The sequence below is a fragment of the Vitis vinifera genome, chromosome 8 (genome assembly GCF_030704535.1).
Source record: "Vitis vinifera cultivar Pinot Noir 40024 chromosome 8, ASM3070453v1".
In the NCBI taxonomy this organism is placed as follows: domain Eukaryota; kingdom Viridiplantae; phylum Streptophyta; class Magnoliopsida; order Vitales; family Vitaceae; genus Vitis; species Vitis vinifera.
The window spans coordinates 20458827-20486176 of NC_081812.1; the positions used below are offsets into that span (position 1 = coordinate 20458827).

Below are 27350 nucleotides of genomic sequence, written 5' to 3' on the forward strand. Positions count from 1 at the left end.
TGCTTCAATTTTCTTTTTCTTTTTCTTTTTTGAAAAACGTGACAGCATCCATACATTCCCTGAATAAAATAAAATAAAAAGCTAAAAATTCTAAATGCAAGCATTGCACCTGGGTTTACATGTACTACTGGAAATGAAAACATCATGTTCTGATCTTGAGCTTTAACTAAAAGCAAAATGATGAGACCTAAAATATATTCCACTTCTGCATCAAGGCCCCGCAGATCAAATAAGTACACCATGAAGCACTCAATGGATAGCCAGAAACTGCAAAAATAAGGGGGAGAAAATTGTCATCATTATGTTTCAACTGTCTCACAGTTGCTAGGCCAAAAATGGGCATAAGATATAAGCACCAAATCCTTCATGTCTAAGAACATAGGATGACCAAGCAGCCACAGAAAATCCATCATCTAAAAATGAATGATAAGGAGGATGATGATGAACAAGGAAGCATATTAAATATGTGCTGGGTTTGGTATGTATTAAAATGCAATAACATACTTGAGTGAGGATTGACTTACTTGCTATGAAATCATCTGTATAATCATTACTAATTTTCCCATGGGCCATTGCACCAACCTAAACAACATGAGGATGAAATAAGATAGAGAGCAAAAATTCTCTGTTGGAAGATGAATGCAAATTAAAATGTGAGTTCTTTGGAGCATACCACAAAAACAAGGTCCACATCATCGCTAACAGCAGCCACATAGTCCCGTATTGGAGTTGACTTTTCTGAACTATATGAGAAACCTGATATACAAGAAAACAATTTGTTCATTTCTAGTAAAAGTTGAAATATGGGAACACAAACGCTCACCTATTTTTCGAGAGTTGACGGGTAAATATTGAGTAACTGGGTTCTTGATGACACGTAAAAGCTTCTCCCGCTTACCAACAGCAGTAATACTCAGTTTCTGTAGCAGCTGCACTGCACTTACAATTAGGGAGTGATTAAACAATAACAGGGCAGAAAAGCCCAAAGAGCAAATAAAAGCACATTATATCCCATATAGCAAATAAAGGATTTGGGTGGGAACCAGTAAAACTTACACATGATCCCAGAGAACCGCTTGTATGTCCTTGGAATGCGAACATGTGGCTTAACTTCAAAAAGCACACCTTTCTCGGTTCTTACATACACAGCTCGTAGCCTCCCAGCCTTATTAAGTGGGCTGTCTAAAATAGTTAGGAGAGCCTGAACACATCAATATTTAGGATCGTATATTGTTTAGAAACAAGAAAATATAAAGCTTTATGTACATGAAGAGTACCAAATTAAACATTTTCTTCTCCTTTATAGGTTTTTCTTTTCTGTATTTTGTTTTTGTTTGCACATACTTGTCAGTTGTGTGTCTTCTTTTTGATAAGTAAATTTTTGTCCCCATTGGGACTTGAACCTGGAACGTCCCACAAAACGCTCCCCAACCCTTTACCAATTGAGCCAGGCCTCAAGGGCTTGTCTGTTACATGTCTTTGTGTGTGTCTAGGGATTGGTAAAACACTGACTTCATAAAGCACTGTTAAACTAGTGAGTGTTGAAGCAACGAGCATAACATGAGTAGTGCATGCTTAAGTCCACAAATTAGGTTTGCGCTAAATCAATGTGGGACACATATAGCTAATTCATTTGAAATAAAAAATGTGTTGAACAACAATTTCACGCCTGTCAAATCAACTTACCTGATGCAGAATGTCAGGCCTGTAATCAGCAGGGTTTTTGTTATTTTTCCTCAGGAAATTTGCATGATCCTCTGAGCTCAGTAGCTGATAACTCTGTATGCACAGGAACAGAAAATTAGGTCACGTACAGAGAGAGAGAGAGAGAGAGAGAGAGAGTTAACTGATGAAAGCATAACAGAATTTTTTTGGTAAACACACAATAATGGCAAATGAAATCCTACTGCTTTTACATTCATCAAACACCCACACACACGTTTTAGAAGATGAATTAAAAAGGGAGAGGGGTAGTTTTTATGAACAAGTAAGCAAAATGAATTAATAATGCAGGAGTAGACATAACGAGAGAAGAAATAGAATTAATTACCTTTCCAACTTTTGCAACTTCTAAACAAGCCCTCTCAAGAATGAACGTAACCCCAGTCTTGTTGTTCGATTTGAATGGGACAAGTGGGATACCAGGAAGTTCATGTGTGATTTCTTCTGCCTTATTCTCATCCTGTGTGGCTGTTGCTGCTGTCTCCTCTTCTAACAATTGTTTTACTTCCTCTTTATCATAGTTCTCTTCCCTTCTCTTTCGCTTGTGCCCTTTTATGGTATAAGGCCGTACCATTTCTTGGTTGAGTAGAAATCAGTCAAGAAGTAAAAGAGTTTCATTAATGGCAATCAATTGATAATACCAAATGCAATTTTTTTCAGGTGGAGAAAGAAAACAAAAGAAACATTGCAGTGGTTGTTTCTTGCATCCAGAGAAAAAGAAATGTGAGAGCAGAGGAAGTGATTATGGCATTAGATTTTGGCATTTCGTCCAACATAAAGTTTTATTATAAGGAAAAAGTATAAGTAAGGTCTCGTTTGTATAGACTTTATTTTCTGTTTTAAAAAACAGAAAATAGTAATAACTTCAATATAAAAAGTAGAAACTCTCATACAAAAATTACAACTTTACCTTATGTCCTTATTTACTTCAAAAATTTTAAAATTTGAGGTGGTAAAAATGTTTTGAATTAGAAAATATAATATTTTTTTTTTGTTATTTATTGCTCTCTCATAGTTGTTGATAGAGGGGTATAAAAGAATCATAATATAATTAAAATTTATAACTGCTTCAAATATAATTATCCAATACTATATTTTGACCTTGATATAATTAGAAAAGGCTCCTTCACTTCTTATATGTTTATTAAAAAATTTGAAAAATAATGTCTTTTAATAAATTATTATCAACAATAGATATTGACTCTAGATAATATCTTATCCTCAAGCAAAAGAAATCAAACCAAAAGAGTTTAATTAGAATTAACTTCTTTTTATAAAAGGATAATTAATAATATGGTAGAGTTTTTAAAAACCATTACTCTTTTGATGTTAGTGTTTAATTTTTATTTTTTTTTATATAAAATTTCCTACTATTTTTTGTTTTTGAAAACAAAAAACAAAAAACAAAATGTATATCCCAATGGACACTAGCTTTTTTTCATCAGCAATAGCATTCCCAAGTTTCCCAAGTTACAAAGAACCGTGAAATCAATCCTCTATTTGATTTCAAGGAAGAAACATAAAAGAAAACTGTAGTTTTATTCTCTCCTCTACCTTGTCCAAAACAAAATACTAAATGATGTCGAACAGAACGGAAGAACGTTCAATGATGTCGAACGGTCCGACCAAGCTATCAAATATTTTTTTTTGTATAATTTTGTGAATTGGGTTAGGGCGTATATAGAGGATCACACTTGTGCGTATGATTGACTTTATAGATTGTTTGTTAAGTAAGGGCATGACTTTCTTGTCTCTTTGCTGCTTAATTTTTTGGACGTTTATTTGTATACTTCGTGTGTACTGTTTTCACCGTTCCTAGACGTTTCTAATGCAAGCTCTTATTTACCTATCAAAAAACAAAAATCTTAAAATTTTAAATTTTCAACAGCATGGATAGTTAAAAGCCTTCAAAAGGAAACCGCAGTCCTATATTTTGTTTCCAAAAACAAAGAGCAATAAGGGAACAAAAAATTATTTCTCATCTTTTGCTGCCAAAAATAAAGAAGAAAAAGGTTGTATTGCCATATCATCATTGGTGAAAATTTTACAATTCAATATTTTAATTACTTTTTTCCATATTTTCTTAGCATCTAAACCAAATCTATTTTGGTACATAAAATCTTTCTCAAATAGCAAAGACCCTTAATCTAAGAAAACATTCAATCTGAGCTGTAATCCAAACTGGCAATAATTCCACAGGTGTTCAAAGAGAAACTCTAGAATTGAAAACTCCCAGCAGTAGCATATCCAACTTAAAAAGCAATCTAATTGCAATCGGCCGTCTGTTTTGGTACCAGGAAAATGGAGGAAAAAAAAACCATAAAAATTTTAGTCTAGGCAATAATAAAAAATGGCGTTAGTTCCAAGGGTGTTCAAAGAGAAACTCTAAAATTGAAAACTTCCAGCACTAGCATATCCAACTTATAAAGCAATCTAGAGTGAATCCGACCGTCTGTTTGGTTAGCAGGAAAATGGGGAAAAATAAAAACCACATTTTGATTACCATGTTATCTCTCGCGCTCTCTTTGCTGCCAAAAATCCGAAACAAAAATAAATAAATAAATAAATCAAACCAAGTAAGCCAAAGTGTATTATGAGTTTTGCATGAAGTGCAATTTGCCGTATTCTGAGCCCTAGACGGTGAACAATTTACTATTCAAATTTTCTTTCATTGTCTCGTTACTTTATCAGCATCCAAAGTCCAAACAATTGTGTCTAACGTAGAAGTCGATTGAATGAATTGAGAAAATGAATTGGAAGAGTACCTTGAACTGAGAGATCGACCAAGACGCAACGTTTGGAGAAAGGGGCGATTGAATGCTTTTGTGTGATGAGAAGTCGAACGCTCTCGTGCAGTGACCGGGGTATCTTAAACAGATCGACCGAAACGCAGGACCCTTGAGAAGGAAAGATTTGATGCTTTTGTCCAAACAGAAATTAGGGCTACGTTCATTCTGCTGATCATGGACTGAGCATGGGCCGGCCCAATTTTTGAACTATTGGGCTATAACTGGGCCGAAGTCTAATTTATAACTCGGAGATTTTTTAATTCATACTCAATTTTAGTTATTTACCAATTAGTTTTTTTCAACTGACCGTAGAAGTATCAAAAACCTAGGATCATGCGGGTGTTTTTTCACTTCCACTAAAGTTGTAGTTAGACAGGGGCGGCGCGCCAATCAAATATTCCAAAATCTAATCACCGCCCTAGCATCCAAGGCCCGTAAGACGGGACAGTCCATTAGAGCTACCTGCTGGAAGGTCCATCTTTCTTAAACTGCGCAAGATAAAAATTAATGCGAAAAAATAAAAGAAGTAGCCTCCGTCTTTGCCTGATTATATCTTCCTACGAGTTTGCTTTGGCGGCTCTGCCTCTCTCTGTATTTCATCCTCTGATTTGTGTGTGTTTAAAGTCGATTGGATTTAGGGCGGAGAGAGAGTCAGAGATCGATGGCATACCAGGGAGGAAATCTAAGGTCGACCTCCATAAATGGGGTCAAGACGTACACTATATCATCTCATCAGCGTTCCCTTGCTACCTGGCTCCCCCCTAAGAAATTGAGGGCTCTTCGCAAAAATAATGGTATTGCCTTTTCTTTTCTTTTCTTTTCTTTTCTTTTTTTTTTTAACGCCCCCACAATTTTTCAATTTCTTCTTTATCCATTTGGTTGCCGAGAATATTTTGTGGAAATTAAATTAAAGTTTGTTTGGTTTTATGGTTTTACGTTGAAACGCTTCAGATATTTGTATTGGGTTTAAGTAGGTCCAAATGATTAATAGCAAAATTTGATGTTTCTATTAGGGTTTAAAATAGGTTTCAGTAATGAAAAGTAGAATTTAATGTTTTGTTTTCTTGCCTTCAATCCGCAACCAAAATCATCATAATGTGTATTTATCATAAATAGTGTTTGCTTGAGAGTTTGGTGTATTGTAATATGAAGCGTTTGCTACATTTGAAAAAAAAACGTTAAACCCTGTGTTAAACCCTAATATGATTTTTTAGAGCTAGTATGTAGATGATCATTCATTGACCATGATAGATTTTGTGGATTGGCTTAGCTCCAAGCAAGGAGAGAGAGCTTGTGTGTGTGTTTTTTTCCTCTCCTCTTTTTGGGTGTCTGTTGGTGCCTATCATATACATTATGTGTGCTTTGGTGCGCCCTTTGTTTAGGTGCTGTTAATAAAAATCTGTTTCTTCCTATCAGAAAAAACCCTAGTGTGTCAGTTAACAATTCTGAAGTGTGCTTCTTGTTTTATTTCTTAGAGTTTTCAGTTGGACTTATAGTGTATATCTAGGTTTTTTTTTTCCTACCTTTTAAATTTTGATTCTGAATTATTTCAAACTTATGGTTGTGAACTATTTTAGCCAAATTTCAAGCAATTTGTTCCATTGATTGCAATCAGGATTCAAACTTTTGAGAATAATTGATGACTTATAAAACCATAGAAGCACTTCACCTGTGCTAGTGTAGCCAATTCATGTTATATGATTCAGGAATGGTCATGAGTGCAGATGTGGTAACCAGTCTTAGGACATTGGACCACAATTCAAACATTCAATTTTTTTCTTGTGGCTCTGAAAGTGAAGCATCTCAGTAACCTAGAATGTCCAACTTGGGTATTTCAATCATTTTAGAAGGAGAGGTTGAGTATTGTGGCAAAGAGAACTGCCAGCAAAGTTGGAACATGCTCTTTCCATGTGATAGAAATTCCTGTTGTGGGCAGGTGACATAACACTTCATTCCCATTCCCATGCCATGTTGTGCATAGCATGGGTACTTTACACTGCTGTAAATATTTTCAGGTAATTTGAAATCCCAAGTGGATGATAATTAGGTTGTCCATTCTAAGATATATAAATTAGCTTCTTCATAAAATTATCAGTCAGTGTGATATGATGGCAAAGAGACAGAATTTATTCCACCTTGCTGTTATCTAGTAATTTTTAATTTAAGTGGCAGCTATGCAAACTTTACTTGTGTTTTATATTATTTAATAATTTTCTTAGAGTGGAAGACTTCCCAAAATTGATTTGTGCTAATTCTTATTATTTTTTCTGTTTGTGTTTTGTTTTTTCTCTATCCATTGATAGACTATCTGCAAAGGGTGGACTTAATCCAGGATTTGAGGTTTGAAACTGCAACAACCAAAATTAAGGCTACACCTGATGGAGAGTATCTTATTGCATCAGGTGTTTGGGAGTTCAGATTTTAATTCTTCATGTATAGTTATTGTTATGTTAAAACAGAACACGATGACTCAACTTGTACAAAATCTACTGATCATGATATCTAGCTCTTGAAATCAGGTATTTACCCTCCACAAGTCAAGGTATACGAGCTGAGGGAACTGTCTTTGAAGTTTGAAAGGCATTTGGTTTCGGAGATAATTGATTTTCAGGTATTCTTAGATGTGACTGGCTCAAGGCTGACTGACAGGCACCATCTCAATTCATTGCACTCCCTATTAGTTCCTAATGCAATACAGTATCATGGTTTACATCTCTTATTGTCTTTGGAAACTGCTGGTCCTCATTAAAGCATTGAAATTACTATTGTGAAAAACCATATTTGCTGTATCAGTGTGCAACATTCAATAATAGAGATTGTTACTAAATGAATACTTTTTTCAATCATATTTCTGTGGGATGAGTTGACTCTGAAATATTCCTGCACCGTTCTCCCTCCCTTATTGTTTTTCAATTGTCCATTGTGTTATCATTTATATAATATCTGCCTCAACTCATAAATGTATTTTTTTCTTCCTCAACTTTGAGTGAAAAGTGAGACTCTGGACATTTTTAATAACTGTCATGGTTAAAAGCATCATATCAAGTTATTCACTCTCTTGTAATATATGAGTTGTGTCAGAAACTCCCAATGATATTGCCTCTTTCAGGCTTTCAAATTAAAAGGTAGACTTGTAGCTGCAGCCTCAGTTTCCTACTTAAAACCAGTTGGCTTTAAGAAAGCCTTGTTAGCATCACCCTCATCGTTCTTGAAAATGCCACCAATACTAATTTGTTCTAATCTATCCACAAAGCCACTGTCAATGTTGACTTCAAGGCTTCTATCAAGTAGGGCCCTGTAAGCCCTAACAGGCGAGCCTAATCTTAATCTCCATTTCACTAGGAGAAAAGAAGACACACCAACGAACTCCTTGATGATGAACACCAATGCCCATTTGACCTAGTTTATCCATGGAGCCTCTATCAATGTTGACTTCAAGGCTTCTATCAAGTAGGGCCCTGTAAGCCCTAATAGGCAAGTCCAATATTAATCTACATTTCACTAGGAGAAAAGAAGACACCAAAGAACTCCCTCGATGACTAACATCCATAGAGTTGTAAGATAGTATTCTTATTTTCCCTTTTTTTTTTTTTTTGAAACAGAAACAAGTATCTTCATTCATTTTTAAAGATAAATACAAGAAGGATGAGCAATCCTTTTAGGTGTTAAGCTATTAGCTTTTTTAAAAGCTTAAGCTGTTAGGGCTTGTGTCCATAATGTATATGAGGCTTAACATGCCGCCTTATGTGTTGGGATAGTAGTATAGAAGAGACAAACTTGAGACCTCAAGTTTTGATACTATGTTAAGCTGTCAACTTTCCTAAAAGCTTAAGCTATTAGGGCTTGGGCCCACAATGTATATCAGACTTACACAAGGGAACCAACAGTTAGGCTGCCATTAGGAAAGTAGGCCTAGTATGTGTCTGAATCATTGGAGTTCTTGTAGCCAGTATTGCCTAGGTGTCCAATTATGCATAACTTGGAAATCATCTGGAGACAATTTGACAACATGGTTTACAATGCGGTAGGCCTAACTTTCTTCTTTTTATTCTTGAGCCCACCTAGTCAATATTTCTTTTCAATTTGGGAATTATCATTTCATTTCATTTTATGTTTCAACATCTTTATGCACACTAGAGTGTTTGTGGTTGACATTCCTGAATCTCTCTGTTTCTGTCAGTTACAAGTTTATTCATATTCATTTTTCAAAGTTCGTTGGTTACTCTTTCTAACCGCAAAATACTCAATTTGAATTATGAATTGCTGAAGATAATTATTAGTTGCTTTTCTTTCATAATGTTTTCATGATTTTAAAATATTAGTTACTTAATATTTTTCTGCCCCAACAGATACTGGGTGATGATTATTCAAAGCTTGCATTCCTATGTGCTGATCGTACCGTTTGTCTACATGCAAAATATGGAAGTCATTACAGTTTGCGAATCCCAAGGTTTATATTCTGAACTTTATTTATATTTGTACTCCTGTATGAAAATTACTTTTGTGTATCCTTGAGTGTTAATAATAGATAGTTGAATCCAGGCAATTTATTGGCTTTAATATTTAGCTCTTCCATTTACGTGTTCAGGATGTGAAAATGCCATTTTTTTTTTCTTTTATGACAACATGGCTTGTTCTAAGGATAACAAGAGTAATGTAGAAGTGTTGTTACTTGTAGCAAGTAACAAGAGGTGTGACATAGCAGCTTACAGTTATTGCTCATAACCAACCAAAACCAACCCTGAAACAGTTCAAAATTATACTAAGCCTGAAGGTGGTAAACAGAGTTCAACTTTGATTCAAGTTCTGATCAGGTTAATACAGAAATGTTATTGGAATGAGTATTCTACCATGTGATAATTCTTTTAAAGCTTTAATCCTATTGAAATATTGTGACCTCAGATGAAATTATGTAGAATTGTAGATGCAAAGGTAAACCCTAAAAATAATTTATACTTTTTAAAGATCATTGGACTCATTTTTATGGTGCGGCCTAAATATGAATGAATACAATTGACTAGAATATTGATTCTATACTCAGGCTAGTGAGAAAAGTTCTGGTTGTAAAAAATATAAATATTTAGGTTATCAGTTTATTGAGAGGAGAAAATTGTTTAATCCTTTCTATCTCTTTGTTGTTTTGAATTGGAATAGAGAATTACAATTGATGTCCAACTTAGATTTCAAATTGTAAGAGAAGGGGAGAGAGGGTTCTTCACACTCTTATTTGTCACAGATTTGATACCAGTTATTTTTGGTATTTTTTATATGATCTTATGGTTGTCTATTTAACTTATGCATATTTGTTTCTCTGTTCAACAGGATGGGAAGAGATATTGCATATGATTACTGGTCTTGTGACTTGCTTTGTGCTGCCTCTTCACCAGATCTATACAGAATTAATTTAGAACAGGTTTTTATCTTAGCCAAATGTCATTTTTTATGATTGTCAATTAGCATTAAATTTCTCACTTTAAATAGTTCCTTTTTTTAAATAAAAAAAAAAACCTTCAATATTTTCATTACACTCTTGATGTTTGGTAAGATACATTATGTATGCCCATCTATTTCTGTTGTTGAGTAGGAAAGAACTTTGTGGGTGTAACCTATTTATCTGCAAGTGCAGATATGATAATGTTGCACTCAATATCATTAGTCCCTTAGTGGATTGGCCTCTTGGATTGTTAAAACTGATTGACTGAACTTCTCCACTATGCAAGGAGACTTATACAACAAAGTTTACACATAACATTTATTCCCCAAAGACAAATATCTCCTTTTCAGCTGATCCAAAGTCAATATCCTTCCCAAGAAGTGAGCATTTCCCCTCAAGCATAATTTGGAATTCCTTGGCTCCTGTGAAGGTGGGATTCTTTGCATGGGAAGCAACATATGTTGGATTTTAACGATTGATTAGATTAAAAGGAGGGGATGGACAATGCTTAATCGATGCTATTTGTGCAAAGTTAAGGAAGAATTGGCTAATCATTTGCTTCTTCATTGCCCTAAAGCAAGTATTCTGTTGAGTAATGCACTCTACTATAAGAGGAAATTCGCTGAGTTAGCATGATCTTTTGTAAGAAAGAAATGGAAAAATACTTGGATGGTTTTACTTGTATTTGTTTTGGATTCAATGGAAGGAAAAAAATAGGAGGTCCTTTGAAGATTTTGAACTGTTAGAACAAAAAATTAAATATTTTTTTTATGAATACTCTTTTGGAATGGAGTGGAGTGCACGTAGAGAAACCAGTATGACTTAGCCGAGTCATATCCGCCTCGGCCATGGCTAGTACCTGGACCAATAACCGAGTTCAATATTCGGTTGACTTGTGAATAGACTCGATTGAATTGAAGATAAAGCAATCGTCTTTAAGTGAACCACACAACAACTTTGAGACAACTTCAAGATTATGCCGATACTGATCTTCTTGGGTTATGGATGATGGTAAAACTGGTAATGTTGGAGCTGAAACGGTGGAGAACAGGAGAGATCAAAACCCACAAAAATGGAGAACTATGTATGGAGAGTTCGGACCCTCTGCTTCTTCATCCTTCAAATTTTGCATCTTCGTAGAGATGTTTTGTCTTCAATTTAGAGCCTTCAAAAAGGGCATTGTGCAGAGAAATAGGGAGTCATCTATTTAGAGTTAAAATGGGTGTTGTGAAAAGAAAGGGAATAGGCGTTTGCCGAGGTGTGTGGGTATTTGACAGGATTAAGAATTTGGGTTTTGAATCATGGGCATTTGTTTTTAAGTAGATAATGAGTATTTGGGGGGCATTTGTATTTAAATGGATAATGGAAATTTGATGGAAATTATGATTATAGCAAATGAATAATGAATATTTAGGTTTACATCAAATAAAAGGCAAAGTGTTTACCAACTGTGTAGACATACAGAAGCACTTTAGAAATATACATTACTATGAACTGATTTACTTGTGTGAATGAATTCTTTGTTGCACAAATACATGTCTTTTCCATGACTTGCTAACATATTCCTCTACACCAGCTTTTAGTTAACACTATATTTGTTAACATATTTTTTATCAGTTTTTGTAAATGTCAAGAAGGATTTCTTGTCCTTTTTTGTACTTACTAAATTCAATACAATGAATTAGTTTGTTTCTAATCCCAAAAAAAAAAAAAGACTAAACACAATGTTCTTTGTCTTTTTAGTCTAGTAATGTGTGGCTCACAAAATAGAGGGCCTCAGTATTATAGATTTTCTGGCAAGCAATTTAAGTAGACATGTGAATCTCTTTCTGAACAGAAACAAACAGCTTCATTTATTTTTAAAGATAAATACAAGAAGGACAAGCAATCCTTCAAGGATGTACAAAAAGGAAAGTTGTAAAGTAATCAAGTGTCAAGGCTCACAAGAACTAATCCAACCTTACAAATAAAAACCATAGTACAAAGAAATAGAAATATTACACTCAAGGGGGGAAGAAAGTATCCAACAAAAGAGGAAGTAGATATGTGAATAAACTTAGTATAAAGAAATAGAAATGTAACACACTCAAGGGGGAAGAGAGTCTCTAACAAAAAATGAAGTAGATATTTGAATTTATAAACACTGAATTCAACAAATTTTGGCATTAGTACAAAATTTAACAAATATACTTGAGAAATTTCATGTGGCTAATCATTTCAAATTTTCTTAATCGTGAAGGTTAATATTTATCTTTTTCCTTTGATTTGAAGATTATAGGTCATCTTTTCTTATATTTTTTTTCTCTTAATCATGTCAATGTTGATATGTGTGTGTGTGTGTGTGTATAGTGGTTTGTTTGTCCAGACTATGTTATGTATTTTGTTTTTTTTGTTTTTTTGAAGATTAAAAGTATATTAAATGGGACTTGAGAAGTGAATTTAAAGATTGAGTGGCTTGTGCATTTCACTCTCTTTTGTCTAAAATAGGGGAGTGGAGACCCAACTGTGAAAGGGCTTTTTGTTGGGGCATTATGAGAGGACAATGCAGCTATGCTGGAAGCACCATTCTCAAAGGAGAAGGTGTTAAATGCCCTCTCAGCTCTTAGCGGGGATATAGCTCCAGGCCTTGATGGCTTCTCTGTGGCTTTTTGGCAAGTCAATTGGGATTTTTTAAAGCTTATTTGTTCTTGTCAATGGTTCTTTTTTGGGCTTTTTTTAGAGCTTTAGGGTATTGATACAAGGGAATGCTCTTTCTCCTTATGTGTTTGTGATTGTCATGGAGACCCTCAGTTGTTTGCTTAAGAGGGCCAAGGTTGGTGGTTTCCTACCAGGGTAGCAAGTGAGAGGAAAAGGAAGAGGAAGGTGGGGGGGTAGATGTTTCACATTTACTGTTTGTTGATGATATGTTAGTGTTTTGTGAGCCTTCCCCAAACTAGCCGACTTACTTGAGTTAAGTGCTTATGTGGTTTGAGGCCATTTTGGGGTTGAGAGTTAGTCTAGACCAGAGCAAACTAATCCCAATGGGGAGGGTGGAGAATATAAGGAAGTTGGCTAACGAGTTTGGCTACAAGGTTAAGGTGCTTCCATGCACTTATTTAAGTCTTCCTTTGGGTGCTCTTATTAAGTCTGTGACAGTTTAGGATGATGGGGAGAAGAGGTTTCAAAAAAGACTGGCTCTTTGGAAAAGGCTACTTCTAAGGGGGAGAGACTTGCCTTAATTCGTAGCACTCTGTCTAGCTTGCCTATTGATTTTATGTCCTTATTTTGCATGCCAAGATCATTTGGGCTGAGTTTGGAGCAAATTCAAAGAGACTTTCTTTGGGGAGGAAGGGCCCTTGAAAGGAAACCTCACTTGGTTAGTTGGTCTATTGTCTGTTTAGACAAAAGTAAAGGTGGATTAGGGGTTAGGGATCTCTTGCTACTCAATAAATCCCTTCTGTGCAAGTGGAATTGTCGTTTTGCTAAGGAGATGGAGACCTTTTGGAGGCAAGTCATGAGCAGAAAATATAGGGAGGAGGAAGGAGGGTGGCTGAGGGAGGCATATGAGGTAGGGTTATGGAAAGCTATTAGGAAGGTGGGAGGCTTGTTAAGTTGTAGAGTTGCCTTTTTGGTGGGGAATGGTAGGAATGTGAGGTTTGGAAAGGACAAGTGGTGTGGTGATGAGCCTTTATGCATCTCTTTTCCTTCCTTATTTGTTGTAGCCTCTTCCAAGGAGGCATGGGTGGAGGAGGTTTGGAACCATTCTATTGAGTGTAAGTGTTGGGTCCCTTGCTTCTCTAGGCAAATCAATGATTGGGAGTTGGAAACCATGGAGCATTTCCTTTTGAGACTGCATGGGAGGAGGGTGTCTAGGGATAGGGATGATGAAATTTTGTGGATTGAGTCTAAGAATGAGGCCTTCTCTGTCAAGTCCTTGTACAAGGCGTTATACTTAGGAATGCAGGGTGTTTTCCCAACAAGTGTGATTTGGAATTCATGGGTGCTGCTAAGGGTGGTTTTCTTGGTTTGAGAGGCTACTTGGAGGAAGATTCTAACTTTGGTTCACATTCAGAGGAGAAGGTGGTGTTTGGCAAATAGATGCTTCCTATGCCTCAACAAAGAAGAATCTATTGATCACACTCTCTTTCATTGTGATAGAACAAGAGTTTTATGATATTGTGGACCCCGTATTTCGATCGCTCGAATGCGTTTCCCACTCGAATGGCGAAACTCGATTTTTATTTGGAAAAATGATTTTTATTGATTAAGAAAAATGACTTGGAGTCGCCACTTATTTTTGTTTTATTTTTAAAAGGGTAAACAAAATAAGAAAGAAAAACCCTAAGTGTGACTCCTTATTTTGAAAAAGGTGATCTACGAAAACCGGATCGGGTTCGGGGGTCAGGTTACTTATCGGGAAGGTACGGTAAAGACCGTAGCACCCCTCTAAGTCCCTAAAAACGGGTCTCTACTAATAAAATGAAGCAATTGTGGCAATCGATGAGTAAATCAATGAATATCTTGAACGATCATGCACATATAAGAATCAGAACACTCAATGAAGAATGATCAAAGTGAGAGCGGGGCGTACCTTAGCATCAAACGATCAATGTGCTATCACAAAAAATTGGGTCAGTGTACAATAAAGAGCATAAACATAGCTCACATGTCACTAAATCAAGCACAAAGGTCATCACATGTCACAATTCATTCAAATTGATTTTTATTTTAAAGAAAATTCTTTGATGTAGGGCCCCCACCAAAGCCCGTTTATTTTTGCATGAATTAATTCCATAAATTCCATTATTCGGAATTACGGAATTTAAATTCATGTTTATTTTAAAACGTTTTAAAATCATGAAAAATTCAAAAGTGGCTCGCCGAAAAGAAAATGGCGGCCAAATTTGATTAAAAAACGGATTTTTGGAACCTAAACGAAAAAACACTAAGGATGAAAAAAAATTAAAGAGATGAAATTATTTGAAAAAAATAGAATTTGAAAAATTATTTGCAAACTAGAGTTTAGGAAGATTATTTTCAAAAACTAAGGATGGTGAAACGAGGGGAATGAAAGGAGGTGACGCGTGGCCACCAAGATTTGCATGCCAAAGGTGACCATGCAAAGAAATGGGATCATACATGTGCCCGCCCTAGAAGTTTCAACAGTGTTGGGTTGTATTAATAAGAAAAGTCTCTGACAGACCAATCCCATTATGCTGGTGAAGACTCATTTTTGGTGCATTAAGATGAGACACCTTGAACTTATGTCTTGGATTCTCTTGGCTCCATGAGTCAAACTGCATTCAGGTTGCACCATTAAATTGGCTAGGGTTCATCCTGGAAGAAACTCTGAAACCACCAAAATAACGTGCACTGATCTCTGGAATGGACTTAGGACTTGAAGAATACTCAAGGTTGGGTGGAATCTTCTTGAGCCACTATCTCACATTGCTGTTGTGCTCACTTGCGCCTAGAAAATAATGGTTCATAGGATACGAGACCCTCAATAGAGTGATCATGAACACGTACAGGGGAAGACAAGTTGCTGGATAGCATCCATAAAGAGCTTAGAAAAACTTAAAGTCAACTTGATAGGGGCCTGATCAAACACTTCAACATATGTCTTCATCTGTTTTCTAACCAATAGCCAGATTTATTGTCCAAGAATGCCATCTGGAATGATTGAAAGCAATAACGAATTGCTTTTGAATCTGTTGTTTCCATTCAAGTCCACTTTGAACCCGTCTCAATTAATACTTCCATTTTTTTTTATTCTCGGGTAAAAATGCCAATATTCAGTTTCAAATGGTAAACGGGTCCCTATTACCACCAGAATTCCTCTCCTTATTTCCTCTATTGTCACCATGATCAGATGGGGAATGAGCTTTGCAAAAGCGGACTGATCTCATGGTGAATCTTATTATATATCCATGTGCAATCACGCTGCATATCAGTACCGAGCCAAGGTTACACGCTGCTTCGACTGCGGCTCCTGTCCCGGGCATCACCAACAGCGTATGAGACCTGCTCGATGCACTAGGATTTTGTTCTCAGCAGGAATGTCATAGCCACTGAGCTTTGCATCATTCAGATTCATGTGAGGGACCAGGAGAGGAATTGCCATCCTTAGCCGGAGAGTTTCTTTGATTACAGCCTGAGGATATGGAAGCTTTTGGACATCAGACCCAGTGACTTAGACGCCAGGTCCAAGCACAATGTTCAGCTCATCCCTGATATACTGATTTGCTCCACTAGATGATCCTTCGGATGTTGATGCCCTCAACAGTGGATTATTAAAATAAAGAGAACCCGAACTGGTTCAAGAGATTGGAGATTGTTTGAAGGGGATAGATGTTGTTTTCCATTGGAGACAATTTGCGAAAGGATTGAAGAGGGTGCAGTGGTGAAGATTAGAGAAAGCACGAGTAGTGCGAAGCTTCATTGCAGGAGGCTGCGCGGTGTTCGGTACTCAAAAGCAGAGTAGTGAGTGGCGCTCGCTGCTTGCCGTTGGGTCAATAGAGGGCAAATGGGGAGTGGGAGATTGAGGGCGGCCACTGTAGGGTGTAGGAAATGGGTATGGAATGGGTTTAGGGAGAGAGACGGGTTAAGTGATACGGTTAGGGAAGTGATAGGTGTGAGTGGTGGTGGGTATGTGATGGGTAGGGGCATAATGGAAATGTGGGTATGGACATGAAAGATTTAATGGGTATGAAGGAAGTGGGTATGTGAATAATGGAATTACAAGAGGGGAGTATGAAGAATAGGATGAGAGAAGAAGTCATCATCAAAGGTTAAATTCAGGCCAACCACTTTTCCCATTTGACATGTGGTGCTTTGCTGCCATATTCTTCCCAATTATTTCTTAATGACAATATGAGCCTGATTTTATACTTCCTTGCTTCACTCAAAACAAAATCCCGGGCCTTGAACACATCTTCATCATAAACAGAAGGAGACTTTTGAAAAAGCTCTCCACTGGCCAGCATTGAAAGCCCCAAATCCAGCACACAGTTAAGCCCACAGAGACTGCTCATTAAAACACCTCACTGACCTTCCCCTTTGTGGATTGATTCACGGCAAATTCCATCAACCAATAAGTGTTGAACCCGTTCACATAAAAAAACTTAGCATTAACCACAAATCGGTTCCCTCTCTTCTGCACCATTGTCCATGGCTCACCTCCAAGGTCACTTATCTCATAAACCTTCGAAGTCCAACTCAAATGAAAATGAGAGTCGATCCAGGCTGTGCCCTTTACAGCTTCATATTCAAGAAAATCCAAGCACGAAGAGCAGAGAGAAAAATAGCAAAAACAGAGCAATGGAGGAATAAGATATGATGAAGCATTAAGAACTATGCTTCATTTCTTCATTAGTGGGTTTGCAGATGGGTGGATTAAAAGGTCTTTTTCTTTCTTTAAAATACCATAGAGGAGGTAAAATGGAATTAAATCAATTTTTAAACACAAACAGGAGCAAAAGAGGAATAGTCAGCCATGAAGAACAAAGCATAAATTGTCAAAGATCAACAACAATGCATCCCAATAATAATACATGAAGAGAAAAAGAAAGAAACAGAAACACAATGGAAAACTTACTCTCGGGAAGAAAAATGTTAGAGACCCTTTCTTTATGGCTCTCTCTATAACCTCCAACTTGCTTCTCGCTTCCTCCTCAAACCCAGACTCTTTGTCTCAAAACTCCCAGCTTGCTTCCTCTAGAAAAGAAAAGATATCTCCTCCTCTTCTCACCAGCAAGCTCACCCTGGTTTTTCTACTCTCTGCCAGAAAACTCCTCTGTTTCTTTTTTTTTCACTCACAGCTCTCCACTCTTCCAGCTCTAATCTCCTTCCCTCTGCCCAAAATCACCAAACAAAAGCCCTTCCCCCCAAAAAAAATCCCTACAGCCTTCTTCTTTTCCTAATATCTCCAACGGCCAGGCTAGGGACCAAGCAGCTGGCCACCCCACTCCCTTAACCGTCTGCAGCTTTTTGCAGATTCTTTGGACACGTGTCGACCTCTGGTTGGCCATAAAAAACACCACTCTGGTGCCCCAACAGCCAACCATGCATGGACACGTGGCTCCTTGAGATCGTGACACTTGGCAAAATCAAGCTGCAGAAAATGAGCTCCAAATGGGGGTCTACAGATATCTTCTGTTCTCTTTTTTTGGTGTGTCATGGATACTCCCCTCCTCGGTTAGAGAGGCTTTGCGAGGATGGGTTGTTTTTTTCTTGGGTAAGAAAAGGAAAAAAGGCATGGTAGGCTACTCTTTTATGCCTTTTTTGGACTGTTTGGAAGGAAAGAAATAGTAGAGCCTTTGACAATGAGGGGCAGTCAATTCAAGGGTTGAAATTCTACTTCATTTGTAATCTTTGGGCCTGGTGCAAGTTATATATGGTCCCTAATCCTTTTTCCTTTGTAGATTTTGTAGAGTGATTGAGTTAGGGATAAAGGGGTTGTTGTTGGTGGCCCTCTTTGTTTTTGTGTTGTCTTAAGGTGTTTCTTTGTATAAGTCTTGTGTACTTGGAATGTTTTTTTTTTGCGATCCTTTTTATAAAATGATTCTGATTACCTATCAAAAATAATAATAATAATAATAATAATAATAATATTTGTTGAACTGCTTTTAAGTTTAGGTTTCATCTATACTGATTTTGACTTATTTCTTCACAGGGACGTTTCCTCTCCTCTCTTAACACCCAGTCCCCAGCTCTAAATGTAGTTTCTCGAAGGTTGGTGAATCTTACTGTAATTATAGTATCCACTTGTATTCTTTAGTAATCAGAAAGTTCAGTGCTTGATATATTGACATTTGCTTGTTCAAAACTGAAGACTCTTGTTTTTCAATTCAGCAACCTTCATGGGCTGGTTGCTTGCGGTGGCGAGGATGGTGCTGTTGAATGCTTTGACATGAGAACAAGATCATCAGTTGGTAGGATAAATGCCGTTGCAGCTGCAGGGGATGTTGACCAGGTAGCTATTCTGCTTCTAAATCTGTGGCTGTATGTGAATTACATCCTCATCAGTGGGGAAGGGAAAGGTGTTCTTATATCACACAGACTTTCCTTTGACACATTTTCAAAAAGCCAATAAATAGGGATTTCAAATTTTTTTCATGTCTTGGAAATGATAGCCACATCCTTGGTTTGATTACTCCTTGCAGCTCAAGATGCTTTTTCTAAATATGCAAACTATAGTGTTTGTTAAATCCTGAACTGGTTACTTATGGGGAGACCTAACATGATCTGCTGTGGGTGTTTTATTATTTTAACCATCTTGTGGCTGTCCTTAGATGTGATTGTCCTTGACAGTAAAGCTTTTTGAAAGATGAAAAAGTGGGGAACAGTGAAAAACTTAAATGTTTTTCTTTCTTCTATTTCACAAGTTCCACATCACAACAGAAACCTGGAGGGTTCCTGTTGGCCCCTGGATGATGATGATCATCATCATCATTATCATCATCACCATCATCATCATCATCATCATCATCATCATCATATTTCCTTTTTCCTAACGATTTCTTTCCTTTTCCTAAGCGTCATCATCATCATCATTATTTCCTTTTCCTAATGATTTCTTACCATACGCGCTGAATTTCTAGGAGGTAAACAGCATTGGAGTTTGATGATGATGATCATCATCATCATCATCGTCGTCATTTCCTTTTCCTAAGCATCACCATCATCATCATCCTCATCGTCGTCGTCATCATCGTCATTATTTCCTTTTCCTAATGATTTCTTACCATATGCGCTGAATTTATAGGAGGTAACAGCGTTGGAGTTTGATGGAGATGCGGGCTTTCTCATGGCTGTTGGAAGTAGTTCAGGAAAGGTACAATATCACTCATATCAGTTATTAATATAAGATCATGTTAGGAATATAAAATTGCATTATGTCACTCTCTCTCTCTCTGTGAACATCACAAACTTTTCTTTGGATCTTGATCATATTATATGCAGCATCTTGAACATTGTATATGCAGCAGTTTCTTGATCATATGTAGCAATGGAGCACACTGTAGAGGCCAACCATGTAGAAAATTGTCATTTTCCTTCCCTACAGCAAGGAGCTATCTGCATAACAATGTGTGCTTGTTCAACATGGGCTATTTCTTCTCTGTATGTGTTTAGTGATAAAAGTGGAAAATTGACACCATTGAACCTTTTGGAGTTGGAAATAGTTTCTTTAATAGATGAGGCATTTGCAGGAGTCATTTTCAGTGGGAAGGAGCAAAGATTTTCTTCTATTTTAGATGTGGGAGTTTGGTATTTAACATTCTCATTTTCTCTGGCTCCTTTCTTAGAGCGTTGTCTGCTTCTGTTAATTTGATCTGTTTTATTCCCGACCATTTATTTTGGAATTCAAAAGCCCCTTCTAAAGATAAGGCCTTCTTGTGGCTTGTTTGCAAATAAGAAAGTTGATATCAAGAACATGCCTCATAAGAGGCGGCCTTTCAAAGCCCTTTTTCATGGTCATTGTGTTATGTGCTTGGCTAATAGGGAGACAATTGACCAATTTTTCTTCTTGTTTCTAGCATAAGCTGTTCAGATTTGTTGAAATTGAGTGTCTCAAGAAGTGTGATTTTCCTTAACCAGGTTCTATGGCATATAGCTAGCCTCACTATGATTTGGACTATTTGGTGAAAGAGGACTGTCAAGGATTTTTAGGGCAAATACAGTTCTATGGAGGCTCTTTGGGACTTCGTTTATTTCTAGCTTCTTTGTGGACCTTTGCCACATGAATGTCTTTGTTGGTATCCCTTTGAGTTTGTTAATGTTAGATTGGGATCACATTTGTAGATCAAGGAAGTTAGGCGGGAAGATTCAACCTAAGTGGTTACCCAACCCACCCCCTCCCCCCGTCCTCCCCCTTTTTTGTTAGGCAACCTAAGTGTCTTCCACCCCCAGAGGGCTCTATATAATTTGATTATGATGGATCTTTTGTAGATAATTCAAGATAGCTTAGTATTGGAGAGTGTCCAAAGATCATTGTGATATAATGGTCAATGCATTTCTAAATAGGCAAGAGAGGGTATAACTATTGGAGTAGAGACTCAAGCTCTTTTAAAGAGTTATTGCAAGCCAAAACTTTGATATTTTCAGGTTTATTGATTGATGGTGACTTTGCTATTGTCATTCTGTAAAATTCCAAGTTGAAGCATATCCTGCTGTTGTTTCATGGGTTTCCCTAGGGAGAGAAAGGTAGTATGAGATGGAATAAGTGGATTCAGGAGACCTGAAGGATATGAATTGTTACTTCTTTTTGGGTGACTGAGTAGCTCAGTTGCTAAGAGAGGAGTTTCCATGCTTGTGATGTTTGTTGGGAATTTATTACCCCCTTGGTTTTAATTAGGTCCTTTATGTCTGGTTATTATTTAGGATGTTTAATTTCAGACTTATGTTGGTGGTGTTGGGACCATTGTTTGTGATTCCATTTTTGTTTTTGGATTGAAGAATAGCTCATCCTCTTTGTAGCTTTTTTCTTATTGCTTTTGGATGAAATGGATGTTTCTATTATGCGAGAAAAAATAGGGCAAGGGAATAGAGAACCTGCTTAATGCTGGAATTCTCAAGGGAGATGACTTGCTGACCAGAGTTTTTGAAAGACAAAGTGATTAAACAACATCTGAAGGAAATGCCTAAAGTCCTCCTGCCACACTGAAGAGGGGTTGAAGCCTTGAGAATGAATAATGAATTCTATGCAGAGGTTGATTTGGAGACTCTTTGACTGATGGGTGTTCCAGGTGGTTCTGTTGAATTTGGCTAACACTTACCAAAGAATGATTGAAGTTTTAAAAGATATGATTAATGGTATGAAGAAAAGGATCTATTTACCTAAACATCAACAAGTTAAGAGGAGGTGATGACAATGAGGATCAGGAATCAGGGACAAGATTTTTCTTCTCTTAACCTCTTGGACGAATATTTTCAGATTTATGCACAATCTTCTCAGCATAAGGCATTTCTTATTGTGGAACCTCATATTAATTTTTCAGTTGTCACCTTGTAATTTAATTGTTAGTGTATGGTTTTAACTTTATGATCACATATTCAGATTTTTAAATCTACAACCTTTTGCTGTCATCTCTATTTTGAAACTGCATTTGACAGACTCATTCTTGCTATTGAAATATGCAGGTTCTGATATATGATTTGCGTTCTTCATGTCCTATCCGAATTAAGGATCACATGTGAGTGGACCTTCACCAGATGGTGCATACACCTTGATATTCCTATACAAAAATTGGGTCAAACTTTCTTTTCTTGTAAACTCTGTCTTTGTTTTATAGGTATGGCAGTCCAATATTGGACATCAAATGGCATCGAACTCTTAATTCTGAACGACCGAAGTTGATTACTACTGATAATCATATTGTTAGAATATGGGATCCCGAGACGGTGAGCAATTCTCATATGCAAATAATGTCATCTCTTAGAACTACCTGTGTTTTTTTTACAGACCATGACTTAGAAAACTCTCCAATTGATTCATACACTTGTCTTTGTTCTCCATGAAGATATTATTTTCCCACTCTTATCAAATTTAAGTGATGACTAAGGAGTTCAGAAAAGGAAAAACTTCACATTGTTCCAAATATTTATTTCATTTATTTATTATGTTTATATAATCATACTATAGCTAAGACTAATTTGTGAATATTTAATTAGATATGTTTAAATGTGCTTCTGGTTTTTGTGGATTAATATGGCAGTAGTCAGTTGCTTCCTACATCCTTCAAAAGGTTGTTCCAAGAGTTCTGAAAAATGAAGCACCTGAGTTTGCTTAATTTAGAAATTTAGATTACTTTTAGACTTGTTCTTGGCAATGTACTGAAGAAGTGTTACTGTGATGTGTTGCTTATTTTTATTATGCATTTATTGTCTAGGAAATTGATAAAATACCAAACATCAATCACACTTTCTCTGAATTGTGTACTGGCTACTGAATGGCTTTTAAATCTAATACGAAGCAATGTGGAGCCGTTGCCCACAAGCTGGACACTGTTTGTATATCATCTAAGGATTCAGATTGCATCTGAACATGGGGACAACCATTATAACCATAATTAACATTGACAATATAAGCTGATCAGAAGATTCAGCTCTGAAATTTAAGTGCATAATGTGATTAGCAGCACAGATTCTGTCTTGACTTCTTTTTCTTACTTCTGCTTTTCTAAGAATGTTTAGTGGGCGTTTACATCCTGACTTCAACTTGTTTGGTTTGCAATTGGATGATACAAAGCAGAAATGCCTTGGCCAACCCCTAGCCCTATTTGAGCCTAAACCCCACCTATCTAATGATTTTATATCAGAAAAATTTGTCAAACAGATCATAATGTGCCTTTAGATGGGTTCAGGGAAATAAAAAATCTTAGCATGACAGATTCAACAACTGAACTTTGATTTGATCATGATTGCATGATTGCCAGTTCTAATTTCTTTCATTCATGACTTACAATTTTAATGTGCTTAATCAAATATGTTATATATTTTGTATCTTCCTTCCTCCCCCAGTTTACATATATTTTGATCTTTCATTGACATTTTGGTTGTTCTCAGGGGGATGGCATGACCAGCATTGAACCGACTGGAACAATAAATGATATATGCGTGTTCAGTGACAGTGGATTAATGTTGCTCGCTTTGGATGGAAGCCAGATACCTTCATACTTCATACCTGCTCTGGGGCCTGCTCCCAAATGGTGTTCTTACCTCGAAAATTTAACGGTTTGATTTCAAGATGTTATTGACTCTTGTTCTTGAAATTCTCTGTCTCGAGTTCATTCCAATCGGGATCTTTATTCTACTGGTTGGTATACCTTCTTGGCTTTGTCTTTACAGGAAGAGCTGGAGGAGGGTGCACAAACAACCATATATGATGATTTCAAATTTCTGACAAAGGAGGACCTTGAGAGGTTGAATTTGACAAATTTGATTGGTACTAACCTTCTAAGAGCCTACATGCATGGCTTCTTCATTGATTATCGATTGTATAAAAAGGTGATATAGCCTTCTTGTTTATGCTTATTTTATGTTAAGTGATATACCATTGTAACAGCCCAAAATTCCTCCATCCACACCATTAAGAAAAAAACAGCTAGTTAGGGATGTCTTTGCCTACACTGTGTTATGGAAATTACCTTTATTAATCAGAAACATTTGTGATGAAGAATTTTCAGTGCCTTCAGACATTAAGTAAACAGATTTAGACACTATGTGTAAACTAGTCAGAGATGTCACATCTGTTCCTTGAACAAAACAGAAATTGCAAAATGCTATGGCATTTTTTCCCTTAAAAATTTTTGTTTTACTACTTTGGCTATTGTTTTGACTGAGATAACAAAAATTGTTCTGTGAGCATGAATATACGCCCCTATGTTTTCCATGCTCGATGCTCTAGGGTGCATTGCATGAAGGAAGATAACATATAATATGTGCTTATTATGTGTGTGCTTGTTTGTAGTAGTGTTAGTGTTGGCATTGGGTTACGCATCTGGAATAATTTAAATGGCTTGCTGTTTGATATCATGCTTATATATACTTTGGCAGGCACAATCCTTGGCGGATCCATTTGCATATGACAACTATATAGAGCAGCGTAAAAAGGAAAAACTGGAAACTGAACGTGCTTCACGAATTACGGTCAGTTAACAATTTGCTTGGTTCTTCATTAATTATTCTTGAACTTTCCTTTGTTAATCTCCCCATGAAAATTTGTGGTCTCTAATTTTGGGGGTAGATCAACCATTGGCTTTTCCAGTAATATTCATATATTTATAGGCAACATTATAGCATATTTCTTACATGATGTGTTGATGGATCCAAGAAAGTAGCTAATTTAACCCACCATAATTCTGTTTCCCTTGAAGATTTAGTGTCCAGAAAGCTTATTAGGTACTCCTGCTTGTCTACTCTCATACATGACACTGGATTTTTTTCATTTGTTTTTATTAGATTTTTATGGCAAGTGCATGATCTAATGCTAATGAAATATGATATTTAATGTCTTAAATTGGTATTTTCAATGAAATACAATTTGTTGAAACAAAAGCTATGGGTGGTTGTTGCAACTTATAAGTGGGAATGGTTGTTTTTTATACCAAGAAGAGTTATTTACTTTGCAATTGGGGGTTGTTATTTGTCATTATTATGTCTCAAAGTGGCAAGCACAATTAGCCTTTCTATTTTCTGAAAATGGAAGACGTGAAAGAGAACTGTCATAGGATTTAACAGGTCTAAAATTTCTTTGTCCGTGATGTTCTCCTTCATTACTCTAAAAGCATAGGGGGTACATTTGAATCTTTTGACAGGTTGGGGCTGTTTTAGAATACCTAGTTCTTTACTGTCTAACTAGTTTCTTATCATTTGAACATAAATAAAATGTTATTATTCCTTATCTCTCATCAAGGTTGGTTCTGTCACCTATTAGTCTTCCATAAGATGCTTGGATCAATTGTGCAACACCAATTGACATCTGGGCAAGATTGAAGATTGGATGAAATAAACATCCTCTTATCATGTATCTTTTTGTATGTCATCATCAGTTGGATTGCTTACTTTCTCCCTCCACTCTTTTCTGCAGATTAAGAGGAAACTACCTAAAGTTAACCGTGTTCTAGCAGCTCGCATTCTTGAAGATGAAGAAGCTGAAAATGAAACTAAAGATGCTGATGGTGATGATATTAAGAAAAAATCAAAGAAAAAGAAAGCTCTTAGTAGTGATGTTTTCAAGGATGAGCGATTTGCTGCAATGTTTGAAAATAAGGTAATTATCAATTTGGTCATTTTGGAAGTTCTTACTAATTGTTTATACTGGAAGGTTGCCCATTTTCAATATTTCTACTTGTGAGAAATCATTTGACACTACCATCAATGCTTATCGTGCTCATACTCAATATTGAAATTGATGCTTTCTGATGAACAATTACTCTGGCTATGCATTTTGAGAATTTGCCATCTAGATTGCTAAGTTGAAAAAATTATTAATATTATAGTCTGGATGGTGTCTTATGATAGTCCACCATGCTTGTATTTGCAAAAATAAAGACTTATGGCCTTATCAGGTAGTACAAGGTGTTTATAGTTGGTTTATTTCCAAATTTATACAGTGCATCATATAATGTCTCTGATTTTCGTGTGCAGGACTTCGAAGTTGATGAACTCTCACAAGAGTATATGTCTTTACATCCTATGCCTTCTAAGAAGCAACCATCATTGGTAGAGGAACATTTTGAGCCTGTTATGGAGGATATAGATGAGACTTCAAGTGATTCTGATGCTTCAGAGGAACCTCAGTCTTCTGAAGGCAAGATCCTAAATGAAAGCAGTAAAGTTAAAAAAAGATCTCGGGTTCCAAGGTGAGATCTTTGTGACCTATATTTACTATGTGGAGTTTATGGAGCATTTATGAGGAGATAAATGAATCTTAAAAATAAGGGGAATTTTCTGTTAAAAATTGTTTTAATGACCACCAATCCTTATAGGGTAAAAAATTCACAGTATGATCTTTTATAGAACCATGGCTAAGCTTTTATTTATATCTTTTTGGTTTAGCAGCAATAAATTAAGGTGAGATGATAATAAATTAATATTTTGTTCTAACTATTTATTTAATCAAACACTTGTTTTCTCATTTTGGTTTTTTTTAGATTTTGAAGGGTTGTGGTTGGATCTTCAAGGTGATCATGTGAAGCAAAATTTTATTGTTTTTCTCACTAATATTTCTTTTTGTATCACAACCTGTAGATTGTATGAAGTAAAGGATGAGCGACATGCAGAAGCATTTTGGAACCGTGTATCCCTTGCAAAGGAGGATGCTCTTCCTTTAGGAGAGCGAGTGGCAGCCCTTCAAGATGAACATCAGGATTCTCGTATCCCAAATGATGTTAAGTTGGGGCCTGGAGGATCACGAGAAATTTCCTTCATCACTAGGAGCTCAGCCAAATATGAAGAAGATGAGGAAATACCACATCAAAAAAGAAGGGGAATCCATTCACTAGGGCTGAAGCCTGATAGATCAGGATTTCAAGGCCGTGGGAGAGGAAGAGGGAGAGGCAGAGGAAGAGGAAGGAGTGGGGGGAGAGGCAGAGGAAGAGGTCGGTGGTGAAGTGAACATGTCTTGCGCTCAAATTTTGATTGGTTACTAAAGTCTTCTTTTTCTCCTGCTCATAGATTTACCTGTTTATTGGTGATTCTACTGATAATAATATTTAAGGTTGAGCAGGGTCAATGGCACTGGCGATGTGTAATGCTAGGTTTTGCTGAGCTGGGGATTTTATAAATGTATTACTGGCGGAGTGTGAGTGAGAGAACAGCGATGGGTTGTTGGGATTAAATGAATTACTTTAACATGCTCGTATGAGTTTTTGTAATGTTTAGATTACAGTTTTTTCACTTTTTCCTATTGCAAGTCACTACTT

The 27350-nt window shown here is 36.5% G+C and overlaps 2 protein-coding genes across 2 annotated transcripts; one reads left to right on the forward strand and one right to left on the reverse strand.

The window, feature by feature from the left end:
• Window positions 1-4734, reverse strand: LOC100258999 (uncharacterized). The gene is made up of 8 exons (XM_002273275.5): window positions 4488-4734; window positions 2051-2298; window positions 1687-1779; window positions 1057-1201; window positions 824-934; window positions 674-756; window positions 525-582; window positions 1-267 (listed from the first exon to the last, which is right to left on the reverse strand). The coding sequence occupies exons 2-8, from the start codon at window positions 2294-2296 to the stop codon at window positions 188-190; spliced, it is 816 nt and encodes a 271-aa protein (XP_002273311.1). The 5' UTR covers window positions 2297-2298; window positions 4488-4734; the 3' UTR covers window positions 1-187.
• A 148-nt stretch (window positions 4735-4882) lies between these two features.
• LOC100257259 (uncharacterized) lies at window positions 4883-27324 on the forward strand. Its single transcript, XM_002267209.4, has 16 exons — window positions 4883-5305; window positions 6815-6913; window positions 7031-7122; window positions 8861-8961; window positions 9834-9924; window positions 18599-18657; window positions 18778-18898; window positions 19691-19759; window positions 22066-22118; window positions 22218-22326; window positions 23491-23658; window positions 23773-23931; window positions 24481-24573; window positions 25514-25696; window positions 26074-26288; window positions 26677-27324. The coding sequence occupies exons 1-16, from the start codon at window positions 5173-5175 to the stop codon at window positions 27035-27037; spliced, it is 2106 nt and encodes a 701-aa protein (XP_002267245.1). The 5' UTR covers window positions 4883-5172; the 3' UTR covers window positions 27038-27324.
• Window positions 27325-27350: the final 26 nt, after the last annotated feature.

Excerpts from the sequence above, each read along its gene's own strand:
- LOC100258999 (XM_002273275.5), bottom strand. The coding sequence starts at position 2,296 with ATGGTACGGCCTTATACCATAAAAGGGCACAAGCGAAAGAGAAGGGAA. Across the intron at positions 1,780-2,050 it reads AAGTTGCAAAAGTTGGAAAG|AGTTATCAGCTACTGAGCTC; the intron begins GTAATTAATTCT and ends CTGTGCATACAG. Across the intron at positions 1,202-1,686 it reads GGCCTGACATTCTGCATCAG|GCTCTCCTAACTATTTTAGA; the intron begins GTAAGTTGATTT and ends TGATGTGTTCAG.
- LOC100257259 (XM_002267209.4), top strand. The coding sequence starts at position 5,173 with ATGGCATACCAGGGAGGAAATCTAAGGTCGACCTCCATAAATGGGGTC. Across the intron at positions 7,123-8,860 it reads CGGAGATAATTGATTTTCAG|ATACTGGGTGATGATTATTC; the intron begins GTATTCTTAGAT and ends CTGCCCCAACAG. Across the intron at positions 22,327-23,490 it reads GAATATGGGATCCCGAGACG|GGGGATGGCATGACCAGCAT; the intron begins GTGAGCAATTCT and ends GGTTGTTCTCAG.